Source organism: Ascaphus truei, chromosome 18 (assembly GCF_040206685.1).
Source record: "Ascaphus truei isolate aAscTru1 chromosome 18, aAscTru1.hap1, whole genome shotgun sequence".
Classification (NCBI taxonomy): Eukaryota; Metazoa; Chordata; class Amphibia; order Anura; family Ascaphidae; genus Ascaphus; species Ascaphus truei.
Window position 1 is genome coordinate 37806290 of NC_134500.1, and position 20318 is coordinate 37826607.

A 20318-nucleotide genomic window follows, 5' to 3' on the forward strand; every position below is an offset into this window, starting at 1 on the left:
GTAATTTCAGTAATTTTATGTCACTTTTAAACTGTTCTGATTTGAATCTTAAATTCATATATAATTTTAGTCCAACTACAATAATTTTTTAGACCTTACCATTTATGTAGAAGAGAGCATTTAAAAACTAAAACTTTTTTAAAACCAGTTGATAGTTGATAGTAACAATTTCATCTTGAATAGTAGTTGTCACCTCCACTCACGCTGGCCACACACATTGTCCCAATCTGTCTCATCGTGGCGAGCGTGAGCGCGCCCGCCCGCTCAGCCCCACCCTGGACGAGGCTTATGCAGCTCCAGCGGCGGCACTTCCCCAGAGCAGCAAGTAATTTCTTTCATGCCGCTTTCAGTCAAGTAAAATGGGCTACATCTGTATGTGATTACAGCAGAGAACAATAGAAGTTTTGGGTTTACACATATTTTATTAGTGGCAAACTTAGAGGTAAAAATAAAACATATATATATATATCACTTGTAGGAAAGTTTAAAACAAAAAATACATACTGTACATTCATATTGAGGTTTAAAAAAGTCTTTGATGTTGTAGAAAAGAGAGTTTTCTCTGAAGAGTTTTCTAGTGTTCAACTCACGTTCAAATCCAGGTTTGATTCAATCTTCCCTTATTGCTCATTCACATTAAGACCGAATGTAGATTGTGGGTCATGCCTAAGTTAAAGTATAAGCAGCTCATTTGACTTGTAGTGGTCTTCTTAGTTACAGAAAAACTAAAAAAAAAAATGATTCATTGTGATGGACTGATGTTGTTTCCTTACAGATATTCTTCAGCAGGGACTGTTGTAACAATGCTCCTTGCATTTTACCCAGTTTTAATGTTACTGTAAGTAATCATGTACACATGCTGCAGATATAGTGGGAGAGTATCAGGAACAAGACCCCTTTCAGTCACTCTAATGTATGCTTGTAATGGTAGTGTTTCCGTCATATTCGCTTGTTTGCTCAGTATCATCTTCCTTAAACACTCTACCAAGAGCTTTACGAATTGTACACCCAAGCCTCTCCTTCCGCTGCCATCCTACAAAAAAGTAGATAAAAGGATTTGCACTGCTGTTGAACACAGTACAAAAAATGCTGGCAAAGAAGAAGGTGAGGGTATGGGAACCAGTTCGTAATAATTTAAAATAAAGCAAAAGCCACAATAATCTGATAGGTGCCACTGAAATCAAGAAGACCAGAACTGTAACCACAATAGCCACATATATCTTTGGAGGTCGACATTTTATGGATGTTGTCATAATCACATATATCAAAGTAAAGCTGGAGAAAAGCATCAAGGGAATGAAGATAGCAAAGGTCAAAATAGAGGAGAAGATTTGAACAGCTGTGCACTCCTTGGTGCCTTCATTGAAAGACATTGGAGGACACACTAAATTATCGACAAGAGACACAATGCCAGCAAAAACCCACATATATATACAGATGATTGTTGATAAATGCTTAGGGCGGTAACATTTATGCCATATAGGGAAAAGAACAGACAGGCACCTCTCTACACTTATTGCTGTCAGAAAAAACATGCCTGCACCATATCCAAAATCATAAATGATCTCTAATGATATAAGTGTTTCATATGATGGACGACTTAAGTTTAAGATTTGATCTACCATTAAAAGCATGACAATGGCAACAAAAAGAAGGTGGATAAAGTCAGCAATGGCGAGGTTGAGAATATAAACTGTGTATTTGTTCCTTTTCATTTTAAATACAAGCATCCAGAAGACAATTCCATTCCCTATCATTCCAAAAAGGCAAAGTATCACAGCAAAACAAGCAACAATTGAATAACGTATGAATGAATTGTCCTCAACACCATGTGCGTCTGATACGGGTAGAGTGGGATCCATTGTAGTGTTTAGTGATCCATTATTCAAATCAGCCATGATGAGTAAGCAGTAAGTGTAATTCTTTTAAAACAATATGTCTAGTTATTTCACTTAGCTGTTCTCCACACTCCTGTAACAAAAAAGAAAGAAAGAAAAAACAGTAAAGTTAATTCATTTTCTCAAAATCAGACTTCATTCTTCCCTTTTGGTGAAAGGTGTTACAGTATATGCTGGGATATTCTGCCCCCACACTGCCTTCAAATTCTGTGATATTCTGCAATATAACTGGATATGTTTTTGTTTTTTTTGGGGGGGGGGGGAGGGGGGGACGAAGCCTGATACTTCTATATACTGTATTTAGCTACTTTTTTCTAGTACACCATTGTTGCTCCATTTTGCATGAGTCTCTCACTATTCATAATACAGGAGTACATGTGTACTGATTAAGGTAATTGTGTGGCAATATAAAATAATAATACTTTAAATTGATTTTGTATTTTAAGTGAATGTGACTCAGAGGCAACTAGTGTTAGTTATTACACAAAACACTTTGAGGGATATTGATCAAAATATAGAAAAGTATGTTTTCAGTAACAGAACCAGTTTCTGTTTGTAATGCCTCTTGAACTGTATTTGATAAAGAAGATTAGCCATGAAAATGTATACTATCTCAATACTGGTAAAAAATGTTGACTCTGGGCAAAGGCACAACAGACGCCTTCAAGAAAAGATATAGAATCTGGTAAGGATGGGCACGTTTACTTGTAGTTTGATTGTAAAGGTATACATTTGTTATGTTTTGTTTATGATGAAACTTTTTTGATTCTAGATTTGTAAAAAATTTGGGAAACATTGTTTTTTTTTTTTTTTTTTTTTTTTTAGAAATTTGGTTATTTTTTTTTACTTTGAACCTTTGGCAAAAATGTGCAAGTTTTTACATTTGCAAACTTGAAAATTCATAAATAAATTAATTAAAAAGCTTTTAAAATTACTTAGAAAAAAAAATAGAACTTCCAGATGAACTTCGAACCTACCACTCTGTAGTATATGGTGAGGTGAATTGATACTGTATTTATGGTAACAAATGCCATTATATTGTTCATAATAATAACAACAAACAGCCAATATTAGGCCTCGCTCAAACAGAACGTGATGTGACGTGCGCACGCATGTTCGCCACTCTTTCGCTGTGTTCTGTGGGAGTTTTCGAACAGAAAACGACCCCCGGCGGCAAAGTGCAGTATTGTCGCGGCTGCAACTCGAGCTTTTAACTGAAGTTTAAATTTCATGCGGCAGCCGCGTCACGTGTGCTTCGCCAGCCAATCACAAACACACACACTTTTTGTTTTAAGTTATGACCCCAATCGCGTCATTCTGTCTGCTGGGGATGTTCACACATCGTCCGGCAGACAGAGGGTCGCGAATGTGCGTCCGTGTAGCAGCATGTTTGATAGAGGCCTTACACATAATCATCTGAATTCGAACTAAATTCTGAGTAAAACTCTCACCAGTCAGATCCCACATACAGTAAATACTACAGTATATAAAATTATCTTACCACTGCTTCAGTGGACCACTGGAGAAGTATCTAAGTTCTGGTCCTCTTTAAGGCCAATATTCTAGTGATAGATCTTCTGCTTCATTATTCTACTGTGCAAAAGAATTAAAAAAGAAAGACATTTTCCTCAACACCATATCAAATTCTTTCTGAATAATAATTAATTATTATGTTGTCATATTATTCTTTCAACACACAAACATACAGGCATACCCCACATTAACATACGCAATGGGACCGGAGCATGTATGTAACTATGTAACTATGTAACACAGGCATACCCCGCATTAACGTAAGCAATGGGACCCGTGCATGTATGTAAATCGAAAATGTACTTAAAGTGAAGCACTCCCTTTTCCCACTTATCGATGCATGTACAGTACGGCAATAGTCATATACGTGCATAACGGATGTAAATAACGCCTTTGTAACAGGCTCTATTGTCTCCCTGCTAGCGCACAGCTTTGGTACAGGTAGGGAGCTGGTATTGCTGTTCAGGACGTGCTGACAGGCGCATGCGCGAGCTGCCGTTTGCCTATTGGGCGATATGTACTTACTCGCGAGTGAACTTAAAGTGAGTGTCCTTAAAGCGAGGTATGCCTGTATTTAAAGATATATAAATTAGGAAATGTGTTGAATATTTAATGGCAGGAATGAATGCATGAATATTTAATTCATTGATTTTCATTTAATGTTTTTTTATATTATATATTATATTTATGTGAATTAGCCCTGTTTATTGGAGTTTAGAGAATCTGGACCCGTGTAAGCTGCCGGCAATACATATTAAGAACAAAAAGCAAAGTTAAAGCAAAACAGACACTCCAGGGGATTTCCTCCAAACATCAGGGGAGCATAGAAAAAGTGCCATGGAATAAAGAAAATAACATAGTGCAATATTGCCAACAAATACTGTATATGTAAAGTGTAATAAAGGCTATAAATTTCCTTCTCACAATGGAACAGGAAAAATAGGCAATGATCCAACCAGTGTCGTGATGGTAACTGGAGGTAGTGATGCAAAAGGTCTTGAATCTCAGAGACAAGAAAAATGAAGAACCATGGTGCATATCAACTAAAATAGTTATATTAAAACAATACACTCATGAATGGAGGCTTACAATATGTCAGAGGTAAGAAGGCAAGTTTTTGTATTGTGCAGTAAGTCGCGACCTCGCCACTCCTGTATACCGAGGTTCCCCGATCTCCTTTGCATCCATTGTCACTGACGACGGATGCAGAGGAGATCGGGGAAGCTCGGTTTGAGAGATTTCGGAAACAGTCTTTTAAGGGTTGAGTGTGAATTTTTGCCTCTTATATACACTTTATTCACTTTTATTTTTATGTGGTGTTTATTTCACCTTCACTATTCACTTTATATTTATTTGGCTTAGGGAGTGTTTTGAGCGCCATCAAGTGTTTTTTGTATTGTACTCCAGGGGATTTGTAAGAAAATGTAATACTTATAATACTGCAATTTTTTCTCCCTCTCCCCCATCGTCTCCTTGATCCTCTTTCTCATAATCCCTCCTCATCTCTTCCCATCCCTTCTCATCTCTCCCCCTCCTCCTCATCTCTGCCCCTCCTTCTCCTCATCATTATCATCTCTCCGCTCATCCTCCTCTAACTCAGGAAGCACATGAATAGAGCCCCCAAACATTTGGCTTGAAATCGATTGTATTGTTTTTTAAGTTCATATCATTTTATATATTTTTTTGGGGAGAGGAGGTGTTACTGTAAGGGAACACACTGCATGTTTTGTAGGGAGTTTGGGGTTTATTTTTGTGTTTAAAAACCGTTTTTAGATGTTGCCATGTCCCCTCTTACCTCCGGTGTTGGAGAGGGGAACGGCTGCGGTGTATGGGAGCGGTGGAGCTGCACGGCGTATCCAGCAAGCGGGAGCCGCCATCTTGTAGTTCGCTCATGCGCAAATGCAGCAGTGTGCATGCGCAGAGAGGTGAGAAGTTGTGGCGTCTATTTTAGGTTTGCGCATGCGCAGTGGAGTATTTGTGCATGCGCTGTCCCCAGAGTTGCGGCGGCCATTTTAAGAGAGGCTCCGCAAGGGACTACATGTTTCTTCACTTCTTCTGCTTTGTGAAGCTTCTCATCTCCTTCACTGACGTGGTTTGTCAACTCTGAAACCTTGTCTTGTAGGTTTTTCTTCTCCTCTCTTACAGACTCTAGAGTTTGCCAGACCTCTTCAAGGGCGTAATCATATAAATTGAGCGTTGCGGTGAGACGGTGAATCTCCTTCTGAGAGACTTCCAATTCAGCCTTTGCCTCTTCATCCCTGGTGGCAGCAGCTGCATTTGACAACTCAAGGTTAGTCCTCGTCCTGGAACTCGCTCTGCAAGTGACGCTGCAGACAGACCCCTCTGTAGCTCAGTCTTAGCTTCTTGCTCTTTAACCAACTGTTCGTGGAGGAGATCATAGTCATGCTTGGCATCTCGCAATGCATCTTTGTCATTCATGGTAGACCAAGCTTTTTAACATATTTATACCTGAATCCTTTGATTGAACAAAATCGTGAAATAAAATAAATTTGGTTTATTCATATAAAGAACACACACAGCTTGATTTACAAAATTATCAAGAATAACACTTACTGACAAGGAAATAAAATAGTCCTTGAACGAAAGTTCTTAAAATGCAGGTTCCAGGTATCAATTCCCAGAGCGGGGTTGATACACAAACTGAGTCCTTTGGCTAGGGCACCACTTGCCAGCCCTATAACTCTGCGAGTTTAAATAATTTCGTTCTGTCCTTGCACTGCACACTGTAGCTCAGATGAATCTTCTTTTCATGATGGAACTCTTAGATGGAACTGATGAATCTCTCTCTCTGACTGACTGCATGACTTTTTTAAAACTTTCACATGTCCCATTTTTTCAGTCTGCAGCGAATCATAGCGTGGGAATTTCCTCCCTGGCCCCTCAGATACTTTTGCCACGTGGATACTCATGGGGCTCTAGCGTCAGAACAGTGACAGAAAATGTGCAGCAAAATGTAATCTTCCCCCACTTGACACTCGCATAACTAGACATCTGTCAGGCCAAAATGTTCACCTCTCCTCCTCACCAAGTAACACCTTACAATGTCTCCCCAGCCATGCCGGAGTCAACTCCACGTGATGCCTTAGATGTCCTGAACTTAAATTATGACTCACTATACTGGTGAATCCCAAATGTGTCTGCTAACAAAAGGTTTCACACCTCTACGTCCTGGCCTTTGAAGTTTAGATGAGCAGCCCCCTATTCTTCCTATGTAAATTGTATTCTGACATTCCTTCAAACCTATCAAGCTTGGGGGATGGTTAAACCCATTCTCTTTTCCCTTATTCAAAAACATTGTTACCATAATTCAGGGGGGCGCAAACTTTTTTCCCTGCGCCCCCCTGCCGGCTGTCCCCTCACTCCCGCGCCCCCCCCAACCCCAATTTACCCTCGCTCTGGCGTAATGACATCACGTTGCCATAGCAACGTGACGTCACATGACCTCGCAGCGTCATTTTGACGCCGCGTTGCCATGGCGACGCCGGGAGGAAGCCGCTGGAGCCACGGGTAAGTATGGTTTACAGAGGCCCTGCAGCTCCCCCGGCACTTAATTTAAGTGCCTTCGGGAAGCGCGCGGGGCCTCTGTAAACCCCGTGCCCCCCGTCGGCAGTCTCGCGCCCCCCCTGGGGGTCGCGCCCCACAGTTTGCGCACCGCTGCCATAATTCATACATTTAACACATTATATGATTTCCCCCCCTGAACCCTATTTTAATAAAACAAACCTCCATCTTATACACATTCACAGTACTGCAGCTAGCAGTTGGCTGCAGAGCTGACACTCTACGCTTTAACTCAAAATTTAACCCATACAACTCTCTCCACCTTATCCCTGGTGAGAGATTTACGGAACCCCTCACTTGTTCCTGGGGTTTGGGCATATCCCGGGACCTAGAATGTAACCCAGTTCCCTGCCCAGTTTTACTGTCCTGGTTCGTGCTGAAGCAGGGGGATTTGGCGGTGAGCTGCAACCTGCATTCCAGGGAGGATATTAGCCGGGGGAACACACCCTGACAACAGTTTACCGTAAAATCATCCGTGACTCTCGCGCCTTGCACATCCCAGTTGGTTAGCACTCCTGGAACAGTAAAACCACATACATCTTTATAGTACCAATAGTTGTATACCCCAATTGGGTTGAAGAGCTGACACTTACAATTCCCCAATATAGCTCAGGGGCACATTTCACATACTGTATTATACAATTTCAGGGCTGTAGCCAGCTCTACACTGCAGAACTGACACTCCACAGTCACCTTTTATGACTCAGGAGCCCCCCCAGCTTGGCATAATGCTTTAATTGGTGGCCTGGGGATTCCGTCATTGTCACAATCTTTAACTAGGCTCAAGGAATCATCAACTTTGTTTTCATCTTTTTTCTTTGCTGTCTCCTTTTGAATCCACGCCTTCATCACTGGATATTCCGCCATTCCCAGGAGAATTCCACCAGTCCCTACATGCTGCAAAACATTTCGGCTCTCTTTGGAATGATGATTTTCTGACGTCGTAGTCTCATCATTAACTGTTTCTATACCTTCCGCTGTCAGTTGCAAACTTTTCTTTTTCCTCTTTTTTTCTTTGTTTTGGTAGGCCCTGAGGCATGAGCAGTCCTGTGTTCACCGTCCTTGCTTGGAACTTCTGCATTTTCTCCTCACCCACAACACATTGCTTGCTGTCGCAGTCGCTGGAGACAATCTTCCTCATGTTGCCGGTACTTTTCATACTCCAGGACGTAAGGACACGCTACTTCCGAGTGCCCTGGGTCCTCGCACTCCATACATACTAGGGGCATCTTGCCGTTGCGTCATCGCTGTGCAGCCTGGACTTCAGCAAACATCAATTAAAACTTTTCATTCACCTTTTTCTTCCAGAATCAGTACCTCACGTAGGTCACCGTCTGTATTCGTTTCCCTGCTTCAGCACAGTTACGCATCAATTTTTTCACACTTTTCCTGCATATACTCCATTCACATATGGTAGTCGTATGCGGTGTGGCAGCCTTTACTTCTAGAATCAGTACCGCTCGTGGGTCACTGTCTGTATTCACTGCTTTTTTTTTCCTCGCAAAAATAGCTTCTCTTCAGCAGACAAAACAAAATTCCTTGACTTCAGCATGGCAAACAAAGCAGTTTCTCTTCAGCATGCAGGACACAACAGTTCATAAAACATGTACTTTGCAAAATAGACCTTATGGCAGTAATCTCTTTAGTATTTCACTCCTGTCTCCTGACCAGCTAGGCTGCATGTGTGTACAGCCTGGGGTTTTTAACACACCTTGATTAGGCAGCGGGATCCAACTAATTGTCATGAGCTTCCCAGCTGAAGTTAACCTCGTCACTCCACACACTGCAGACTAAACATATGTCTGCCAGGCATATAGCTGGTGGCTTTTATTTACCCTGTCACAGGTATAATAACACAGCGGACAATTGTGCAGGCTAGGGGGAGGGATGATAACGGGTAACGGTAAGAATCGCCGACTCTCCAGACTGAGAACAGCCCGGCTGACTCTAGGAACCCCCAGCCCACTCCACCCACAGAAATACCTGCTGTCACGCTGCAACCAGTGTGCTTGGCTAGTGGGAGAATGATCCACTGGAGAATGTGTCCTGAATCCATGAAAAGATTCCACCTGCTACCAGATGGAGCAATCAAGGGAAGGTAAACCTTAGAGGTTACCTGGCTATGTGAACTTGCTCATTTTTCAATAAATTAGCCGTTTTTTCTTAGAGCTGCGTATGGTTATCTTTTTTCCCCGGTGCTCCACCTTCCCTGGTTACCTTCTCTGTCTCTGACAGTTTCCTGTCTTTTATCCCTGTTCCATCAGCAGTTAATTGTGCACACCTCCCTGTTCAGGTGTGCAATCCGATACCCGTGCAGTCTGGGAAGGGAATTAACCTCTTCACTCCCTTGCACTGCTATAGGAAAGACCCCAGACAGGGACGTTACCCTTTAGCCATATACTGTCAGCGCCGTAGCACCAGTGAAGAGACATCGGACCACATCAGACCACAGGCAACTCTAGACATTAAGGGACACCCAACAGCTGGAGCTCCCTCAAGAGGCGGACGCCTATGCAGACCAGAGAGAGAGGATTCAGCAGACGTCGTAGGATCAGATGGATCCTTCTTGCTCATTCAGCGGTATTTGGGTACAGGAATGCCCAGGGAGGTCAAATGCACCAATCGTCCAAAGGGGTAGCGCTACTTCCTGACTCTCATTGGTGGAGGACACCAGGTATTGGTGCCAAGCACCCTATGTACTTTGGGGGACACCCACCCTGTGTGGTTATTATTGTTATTGTAATGTTAAATATATGTGTTAGTAAAGATTAGTAGTCATACCAGTGTGTGTGTATCTTTATTCATTGACAACATTGGTTTCTGAGAAGGGTTATCCTGCAGCGCTGGGATGCCTCCCAGGTGGAGGCGCTGCATACCGATATAACGCTATCACCCCAGACTCCCAGTGGCGGAGGATTAGGCCTGCTGTACACTAAACAGGTATTCAGCACACGTAGTTCCCTTAATCACGGGGGAAAAGGGCTACGTCGTTTTCACCCAGAGGCTGCAGTGATTCAACCCAGAACAGCCACACTCTGACTGGGCTTGTAACTGCAGTTTCAACCCCTCTCTCCTCCCCCGCCATTGCCCCTCCCCTCCACTGGTTGTTTGTTTTTCTTATTAACTTTTATTTTAAGTTGATTTGTTTTTCATTTGGATTTGGGAGCTCTGTGCTTCTAAATGAAGGAATATTGAGGTGCAGCTCCTTGCTAGAGAGAGAGGAATTAATAAGGGAGGAAATAGAAGCAAAAACTGCAGCATTTTAAAAGCTGCCTTTTTCCCTTCGTTAGGCTGAGGCCACGGCACCGCAGACGATGAGAAAACAGAAATTTATCTGTATTAAACCTCATCTGCCATTTAGCTGCCCACGTTTCCAGTCTCTCCAAGTCCTTCTGAAGAGAAATTACATCCTACTCTGATTCTACTACCTTACACAATTTATTATCATCAGCAAAGATAGAGAATTTGCTCTCGATGCCAACCTCAAGGTCATTAATAAACAAGTTAAAAAGCAGGGATTCCAGTACCGATCCCTGAGGTACTCAACTCACGACCTTAGCTCAACCTGAAAGGCTCCATTTATGCAAACTCTCTGTTGTCTATCCTTCAACCAGTTTCCAATCCAGATGCATATATTTTTACTGTCCAATTTGCTTAATTTTGTACACCAACCTCTTGTGTGGAATTTCTCTGACTTGCGGGCTAACTTATTAAAATAGCATCTCAGCAAGAAACTACCAAGCACATGATGTGACTACAAAGACCAGCAGTAAACTATACCACAAAGTGCAGTAGTTTCAATCTAATGTTGCTGAGATGCTATTTTAATAAGTTAGCCCGCAATTCTGAGAAATTCTGCATTTATTTCCCTTACCCTTCAGTCACGTTTGTTCCCCACTTTCTAATATTGTAGAATACCCATGGAGGCTCGCCCTGGTGTTTTTTCTGTGAGCGCTTCAGTAGTGCCTGAGATGGATCCATCCTGATGCTTATACAGGCACAACTTTCATTATACTGATGGCCATGAAGCATGGAGAAAACAGTGCGTCTCCTAGCAACGCGGGACACCATTCTGCCTTTCCAGAGAATGGCGTGGCCACATGGGACGCATGCGCATTGACTGACATTGTGGAGTCTGCTTCTGAGAACCACTTTGACGCGGCATGAATAGCGCGTTACTGTAGCAACGATGGGCGCAATTCCCCTGCACACTGAATGGCTGTCTGTTTGAAGTGCGTGTGCACTGCATGGTGATAGCAATCGTACAGCTCACCTGACGTCGGCTGGTGCGCGACAACAGAGACGCTGGGACTGGTCATGGGACTCCCTTCACTACCAATCAGCTCCTCTGATTGAGTTAACTGGGTGTGGGTTTTGGGGTATATAAGGTATCCACTAGCCAGTGTTCTCTAGCACTACCCTGAGGAAGGTCCTACGGGGACCGAAACGTGGGCATGTTTGTGCTGTTTACCATTTGAATACAGGGTTTTTCTTTGTCACTTACCATTGAGTGCTGTCCTTTGTCTGCTCTTGTTAGGGTTGACTGCATTTTTTTGTCCATTACTATAGGACATGCACCGCAACAGTTCTTTGTAATTGGAGTGCCAGCTGCCCCCTCTTTTTCTATGTGTGTATATATATATATATATATATATATATATATATATATATATATATATATATATATATATATATAATTTTGTTTGACCTAACGCTAGCCTGGGGTAGATAAATATGTGCTGTATTTTCTGATACTGGCCTGAAATCACCGGGTATCATATTCTAGTGAATATCATATGAATATGTCACATTTCCTCATTTACAAGGGCAATTTAAAAAAAATATTGCTGACATCGCTGCATAAAAAGCTTCTTTTCTTTACCGCTGACCATATGCACTATGTGAATAGGTTCATAAAAAATTGCCAATATCCTCTGATATTTACTTTTTAATACAAATATCCACCTTAGTGAGGCATTATATACAGTACATGCCTCTATTAGTATAATCTTATCAAGGTAGGGGTAGGTGTCTATTATGTTACATCTGTATGTCAGATTTGGGACAGTGGCTATTTGAGAAATTGTGGACTGGAAGAAAGCACATTTTATATGTGTCAATTCAAGGGTAAGTTCTGTGTCTGGGTCCATTACTTTTCCCTGTGACTCAGGTGAGTCTGGCTTATTAAACAAGTTTATTACATTTGCCATAAATTGAAGAAGAAAAAAAGCGTGCAGTGCATCAAAAAAAACTTGTATCTCTTTGTTAGATTTCCGTTATTTAATGGTGTTGTGTCAGTAGTAACCTAACGGAACAATTATTGGGCTGAAAGATTTTAGTCCCATTAATTTCTATGGAGCTAAATGATTTTTCAGTACTGAGAAGCAGCTTTACTGTATATTGTATATGTACTTTAGCCTGGAGCCAGCCTATAACACATAACACATAGCTCTTGCGAATAACTGAAACACCTCTTGTCATTATCATTATCTTTACATTTTAATTCACTTTATTTATGTTTTAATTATATTTCTGTCCACTGCAACATTTATGGTTATTCACCCAAATGTTGTCATATTTGTCAAAATCCAGTTAGTGAAAGGGTTCTATCAACAGGTACAATAATGCTAAACATTGTGTCCAGTGTTTTGTGATTACTGATGACAACAAGCAAGTTAAAGGAAAACAAATACATACTGTAATGCATTAAACTAGAGATAGGCGACTTAACAACAAATTACATCTCTTCTTTTTATGTATTGTTAATAGTATCCTTGAAGAAACACCTGTGAGTCTTTGAAAGGACTGTGCTTTTTAATTTCATTTATGAAGAATTTTCACATTGGTCAACTAACAGGTATCAACCCCTGCAACAAGTCTACATATCTACCATTCACCTAACAGTTATCACCACCTGCAACAAATCTACATGTCTACCGGTCACCTAACAGGTATCACCATCTGCATCAAGTCTGCATATCTATCATTCACCTAACAGGTATCATCACCTGCAACAAGTCTACCAGTTACCCAACAGGTATCACCACCTGCAACAAGTCTACATGTCTACCGGTCACCTAACAGGTATCACCACCTGCAACAAGTCTACCGGTCACCTACTGTAACTGGTATCACCCCCTGCAACACATCTACATATCTACCAGTCACCTAACAGGTATCACCACCTGCAACAAGTCTACATGTCTACCATTCACCTAACAGTTATCGCCCTCTGCAACAAGTCTACATGTCCACTGTTCAATTAACAGGTTTCACCACCGTCAACAAGTCTACATGTCTACTGGTCACCTAACAGGTATCACCAACTACAACAAGTCTACAGTACATGTCTACCGGACAAAAATGGTTACTAGAAAATTGAACCATTAACTGGTCGGAAAAATATATTCCACATTAGTTTAAATACAAAAATGCATTACAGTACTTACCATTTTTGTTTACTAAAATAGGAACTTGGAGTTTAAGAAGAACAATTACTATGTTCAGAGAGCAGGATATATTTCAAAAACTCTGTCACAACTTACCTCTCTGTTTTCTTGTATGGCTCTTCTTATGAATTGTTTTGTTTTGCATCTATTTTCCAGCCAGACTGCGCCACAAAATGTTTATATTTTTCAAATATACAGTAGGAGTAACTATAAAGCCATTAAAAGTGAATCCTACTGTAAATGTTTTCCTTCTCTGAATCAATGCTTTTAGTTACACAGTGTGTACACAAGAAGTAGGTAGATACTGGTAATCTCACGCCCACTCATAACTAAAACAAAACTAATACTATAAATACTATTCAGATATTACACAATCCATCTGACTGAATTTACATGCCATAAATCAAGCATTTCCTCCTTCCTTTGTTTTATGTTTATGTTTAACAAACTATGATCATAGCTTGCCTAAGCTGGTTAGAATATTGTGTAACTAATAATTCATAGCAGAATGTGGACATAATATCACAATATGCCATTGTTAACTCAGATTGCAACACTGACATACATATCAAAGTCTCACGTGCCACTTTTTGCAAGGGTCTCATCTACTATAAAATAGGAGCCAAAAATAGTTTAGAAATGTCTAAACATTTCTTAAGTTCATGTTCTGATGCTCTATAATAGCTGTTGCATTGTTTATGAAAGAGTTTGGCTATACAGTATATCCTTCAGTAGACATGTTGTCTAAATTTAGCATAGGTTGAACTTGATGGCAGTACTGTACGTCTTTTTTCAACCTCATCTACTATGTAACTAGTATGTAACATAAGAGATGTGGCAAATGGTCAAAAATGCATTCACAAAAATGTAAGGATTCCTCCTCCCCCCAAATTTGATCCCTTTGAAACATTTTTAGCTAAACCTCATAGGGCTAATAATGATGTGAAATGTCACCAGGCAGTGAGCAAATTCTGATGTGTGTGTCCTTTTTATATTCTCAGCCTTGTATTTTGCTGGAGAATATAGATATTTTAAAGCATTTATCAAATTAGCATATTACATTTTTAGTGAAGCATCTGCAATTTTTTTCATGCAAAAGTGCCCTAATCAGCACTATTGCAGATTAATAAATAGCAGGTTTAGGGTGAGGTACATTACATTACATTAAAATGCAGTTAATATTGCACCCGGTAAAAAAAAAAGAAAAAAAGAATACGTCCGTTATCGCAATTTTAAGATAGTATTCATTAACATTGTGGTAATAATTTACAGTTCCGGGTGTGATATTTGGGCCAAAATCACAATGCGGGATTTAACGTGACCGTTAATAGTCCGTAAATAATACATTGCAATAATCTTATTATATATTAGTGAAAGCACTGTATGCCTGTCTGCATCTTCCTGTGGCCCTAGGGGAAATCTCATTGGTCCCTTGGCCCGCCCGCCCCCGCACACCTCTCATTGGCCTGAGGCGGAGTGACGACACACACACACACACACACACACACACACACACACACACACACACACACACACACACACACACACACACACACACACACACACACACACACACGTCCTCTCCCCCCATCACACTCACCTCCCTCCCCCCCATCACACTCACCTCCCTCACCCCACCGGCACTCCACTCACCTCCCTCCACTCACCTCCCCCCTCCCCGGTGTGCTCCACTCACCTCGCCCCCTCCCCGGTGTGCTCCACTCACCTCCCCCCCTCCCCAGTGTGCTCCACTCACCTCCCCCCTCCCTGGTGTGCTCTACTCACCTCCCCCCCTCCCCGGTGTGCTCCACTCACCTCCCCCACTCCCCGGTGTGCTCCACTCACCTCCCCCGTGCTCCACTCACCTCCCCCGTGTGCTCCACTCACCTCCCCCTGTCCCCGGTGTACTCCACTCACCTCCCCCCCTCCCCGGTGTGCTACACTCACCTCCTCCGTGCTCCACTCACCTCCCCCGTGCAACACTCACCTCCCCGGTGTGCTCCACTCTCCTCCCCACCCTCCCCGGTGTGCTCCACTTACCTCCTCCCCTCCCCGGTGTGCTCCACTCTCCTCCCCCCCTCCCCGGTGTGCTCCACTCACCTCCCCCCCTCCCCGGTGTGCTCCACTCACCTCCCCCCCGCTCCACTCACCTCCCCCCCCCTCCCCGATGGCCGGACAGGCAGTGGGCAGGCAGCCTGAGCTGCCACGCGGCACCTAAGATGGCGGTGCCCGGAAGGACCCCCTTCCTCCCTCGCGGAGTAACTAAGATGGCGACGGCCGGAAGGAGAGGTGACGTGTGTGTGTGTGTCTCACTGTGTGTGTGTGTGTGTCACTGTGTGTGTGTGTGTCACTGTGTGTGTGTGTGTGTGTGACACTGTGTGTGTGACACTGTGTGTGTGGGACACTGTGTGTGTGTGTGTGTGTGTGTGTGTCACTGTGTGTGTCAGACACTGTAGGGTGGGGACCGGAGCTACGCATGGGGGGGGGGGCCCGGAGTGGAGAGAGAGGGGGGAGCAAAGAAACATACAGGGGGAGTGGAGAGGAGGGACCCGCAAATTTTAAGCAACCCACCCCCCCATCCTGACTACTGTCCCCCCCTCCTGTCCACTGTCACCACCCCTCCTGTCCACTGTCACCCCCCCTCCTGTCCACTGTCACCCACCCTCCTGTCCACTGTCACCCCCCCTCCTGTCCACTGTCCCATCCCCCTCCTGTCCACTGTCCCGTCCCCCTCCTGTCCACTGTCCCGTCCCCCTCCTGTCCACTGTCCCGTCCCCCTCCTGTCCACTGTCCCGTCCCACTCCTGTACACTGTCCCGTCCCCCTCCTGTCCACTGTCCCGTCCCCCTCCTGTCCACTGTCCCGTCCCCCTCCTGTCCACTGTCCCGTCCCCCTCCTGTCCACTGTCACCCCCCCTCCTGTCCACTGCCAACCCCCCTCCTGTTCACTGTCACCCCCCCTCCTGTCCACTGTCACCCCGCCACCTGTCTACTGTCCCGTCCCCCTCCTGTCCACTGTCCCATCCCCCTCCTTTTTCCCCCCTCTCCCCCCCCCTTTTCCCCCCCTCTCCCCCACCCTTTCCCCCACCCTCTCCCCCCCCTTTTCCCCAGCCTCTCCCCCCCCATTTCCCCCCCCTCTCCCCCCCCTTTCCTAGCGGGAAATTTAACTCACGGGCAAAGCCGGGTCTCTCAGCTAGTATTTCTGTAAAAGGCTTCTTAATATTTATGATTACCGCGGTGCTGAGGTGGGATAGGATATAACGCCACCCACAGCCACGAGGGCACGTCTTGAGAGTAGAGTAGTCGGGGAGTCCGGATCGGGGCAGGAGAGGTACGGATGGTAGAGGGTGCTGTATGCAAAGTCCGGGGTAGAGATAAGGATGTAATCTTTTACCGTTTGCCAGGATCGGGATTCCAGAGGTGCGGAGAGTTGTTTAGCCGTATGCCGAGTTCGGGATGCCGGAGGTGCGGGTAGACGTAGCGGAAGCCGGTTCGGTACACAAGGAGGACTGCAAAAACAAAACAGGACAAGACAGGACTATGGAGGCAGAGAGTGATGAGAACAACTGGTTCTATGCTCAGCCAACGAGTCAGTGACACTGTTAGGTATATATAGGAGAGCGGGTCCAATGGCAGCGCAGCAAGGTGGGGGGGTGTGGAAGGGCCAGGCTACGGCAGGGATAGGTCCAGCATGAATCCCAGGGGAGGAGCCATAAAGCCCAGTAGTCAGACTGCATTGGATTGCAGCAATGGTTTGAGGTGCTGTGCCTTTAAGGGGTTGGTACGGCTCCGTGTGGCCACGCCTCTGTGTAGCTGTACTTGCGGCCGCGTGACCGAGCGTAGCCGCCGGACCGAAAGTAGAAGGGGAGTTTTGGCGTGCGCGCCCACGTGGAGTAGTGATCGGCGTTCCGGAGAGAGGCTGCCTGCGTGCCGAGGGAGGACCCGTCGGAGCTGCCGGTGAGTGAGGAGCACGCCGAGGGCGGCGTGACTCCCAGACCCTAACATACAGAAGCCTATGATAGAAATAACATAAGCCCGTTTGATGCCTGTGGTTACCAAGATCTAGGCACCATAGGGGTAAATACATAACAAAAACACTACCTAATCCCGTAGGCCACTTTAGTGAAGCATTGTAATGCAATGCTGTACTAACCGCTAAGGTAATGAAGGGGTTAACCCATGCCAGCACCCCCGGGAGGCCTAACCACCACCCCAGGGCAACTACCCCCATCATCCACCCTCTTAACCCCAACAAGAGTACTCCTCCACACAGTAATGGGCAATAATCCTATTAGGCAAATGTGGCTAATAGGACTTTACAAAATACATTACAATAAATAATACCATCTTAACAAATAATCCAAGCCGAGATGAAGGCCTTCCATCTCATCCTCGGGGGCACTGGCAGATTCATCCAAAAAAGGGTCAATGCCCAAACAATAAAACTAAAACCAATAAGCACCGATGGCCAATAAAAATGCAAAAACGATATAAAATAATCCTTGTTGGCACAAAAGGATGGCACAAAAATAAAAAATAAATTAAAATCAGGTAAACTAGGTCCAATCGTATGGCATCTTGGGTGAACGTTGATTGCTTCTCAATTTGACTCAAAGCAAAGGTATTCCAAGGTATACAACTCAAAAAAATTTAAGTTGAAAAAAAGGGAAGGAATAACATGGTACAAACTATCCAATTGTATCATATACTTAGCAGTTAGACACTAAGGTAATCGAAAGGGAGTAATTAATGTATTTTAGTATTGTAAATGTATAATTTTTTTCATTCTAGCTGACCATTGGTTGTCAATGTGGTTATTAAGGACTGTGACCATCCACAGTTTTATGGTAACATTTATTTGAAATGTATTTTTAATGTAATGTTACTCTCTTCGGGTTTTTTTTTGGTAAATTCCGCAAACCACAATTAGCTACATTTGGCTAATAGGGATATTGGGCGTCACTCTAGAAGAGGGGGTGGTTTGTTTGGGTGGGTGTAGGTGGGGTGGGTTAAGGGGGTAATTTCCCTGTGGAAGGGGTTAGGCCTTGTGTGAGGGAGGCAGGAGAGATTAACCCCTTGCTTACCATAGCAGTTATTAAGGCATTGCTCTGCAATGCTTTACTACCCTCTAAGGTGGCTAAGGGGGGTAGGTAGTGTCGTTTTATGCTTATATTAACCCCTTTGTTGTCAGCTAGAAAAAAGTCATTTCAGATGCTTAGTAAATAAGCCCTATATATCGAGGAGATAAATATCCAATGCACACTGATTTTGCTGAACCAACTTTAACTTTTCATAGTGCTTTTATTTAGCTTGAGACAGGGAAAACACAATGTTTTGGGGGTTGCAGTCCCTTAGTCAGATAAAAATAGAGAAAGCACTAAAATACAAATGTACTTCTATAAATACCCCTGTGGCAGGACGGCCTGTAGCCGAGGTCCGGGAACAGTCCACACGTATAGTTTCAGGATAAATAAAAACGTTCAGTGGCTTTATTTCTCCACAGTAATATAACATGCGGGTACACTGTCCCTTTAACAAAATAAATCCTGCTCCACTTTGGGAGAAAAACGGACTAATAACACAGCAGACCTATCTAGCAGGCTGGCTGGCTAAACCAGAACAAAACCATAAGGGTACTTTAAGCAGTCAGTAAACAAATGAATAGTCCTTACTTTAGTTGAAGTAGTCTTTGGTGAAATCCCTCTGGCTAAGGGCTCATGCAGCAGTGTGCTTCTCTCTCTCTCTCTGGCAGCTACTGCCAGTCACATGATCCTTTATCTACCTTGCTGGCTCTCAGGTGTCAGCTAAAGAGTTCTGATTTCCTAACTTCCACCTGAGTTAACCCTTATGAGTGCTGGATGAAGCACTCAGACATATGTCTCCTAGGCGTAACTGATAGGAGTTGACTTCACTCTGTCACAACCCCATTAAACAAGATGGAGGTTCCATACATTTTTTTATTGATGTCGCTGCATATTCTGGCACGAAGTGGAGATGGGTGGCATTTATAATGGATGAAATAACACTGGGGGGGTTTGTTTGCCTTCCCCTGGATGAATAAGTAAGTATAGATATAGGATAAAGTATCTGTTGTCTAAATTTAGCATAGGTTGAACTTGATGGACGTAAATCTTTTTTCAACCTCATCTAATATGTAGCTATATATACTGACAATTTCCTTGCTTATACTGATCTATGTGGTTGATTTCAAGTGCTGGTTATTTGAAGTGTTCAGTTACTGTAGATCCAGAATCAGTTTGAACAAGGAAGCGGTTAAACTAGGTATAGTATATTGAAGTACAGTTTATTGTTAATACTTATAAACGTCATAGTGCTAGAATGAGCAGGATTGAAAATGCCACTCAATTCACATCTTGCCACATGTATATGCTCTTGGAGCAGCTGTTCCAAGGAGCATAACTCTGTGGGAAGTGTGAGCGGGTGGCCTCTTTAGAGTCAGAGATTGCTGATCTGAAGAAGCAACTTGCAATATTGAGGGACATTGGCAATCTTGAAATGGGGATAGAACTCACTGAGCAGGCCCTTTCTGAACTAGTGGTGCAGATGGTGGGTCTGTTAGTGAGGAGCAGGTAGGTAGCTTGGTTGCTGTTAGTGAGGAGCAGGAAGGTAGCTGAGTAACAGTTAGAAGGGGAAGCAGGGGCAATAGGGAGAGGCAGGTGATTTCTGAGCTGACCCATCCAAATAGATTTGCAATATTGAGTGAAGAAATTGGAAGTGTCAGGATAGAAATGGAAAGGCTGGGGGAGACTGATTCCTCTATCAGCCAGGGGAATAGTTCCTCCAGCACAGAGGGGGGACTCAGGATGCTCAGATACAAAGAAAGATTGTGGTGGTAGG

At 43.7% G+C, this 20318-nt stretch overlaps 1 protein-coding gene across 6 annotated transcripts; it reads right to left on the bottom strand.

The window, feature by feature from the left end:
- Positions 1-402: 402 nt before the first annotated feature.
- LOC142469170 (proto-oncogene Mas-like) lies at positions 403-19233 on the bottom strand. Of its 6 annotated transcripts, none has more exons than XM_075576132.1 (4): positions 19133-19233; positions 16855-16969; positions 3400-3488; positions 403-1971 (listed from the first exon to the last, which is right to left on the bottom strand). In XM_075576132.1, the coding sequence occupies exon 4, from the start codon at positions 1896-1898 to the stop codon at positions 909-911; it is 990 nt and encodes a 329-aa protein (XP_075432247.1). In that variant the 5' UTR covers positions 1899-1971; positions 3400-3488; positions 16855-16969; positions 19133-19233; the 3' UTR covers positions 403-908. The 6 variants fall into 6 exon arrangements, with proteins under 6 accessions (XP_075432247.1, XP_075432246.1, XP_075432249.1 ...); XM_075576131.1 differs by having other exon boundaries at positions 3400-3491; XM_075576134.1 differs by lacking the exons at positions 16855-16969; positions 19133-19233 and adding an exon at positions 16694-16848 and having other exon boundaries at positions 3400-3491.
- Positions 19234-20318: the final 1085 nt, after the last annotated feature.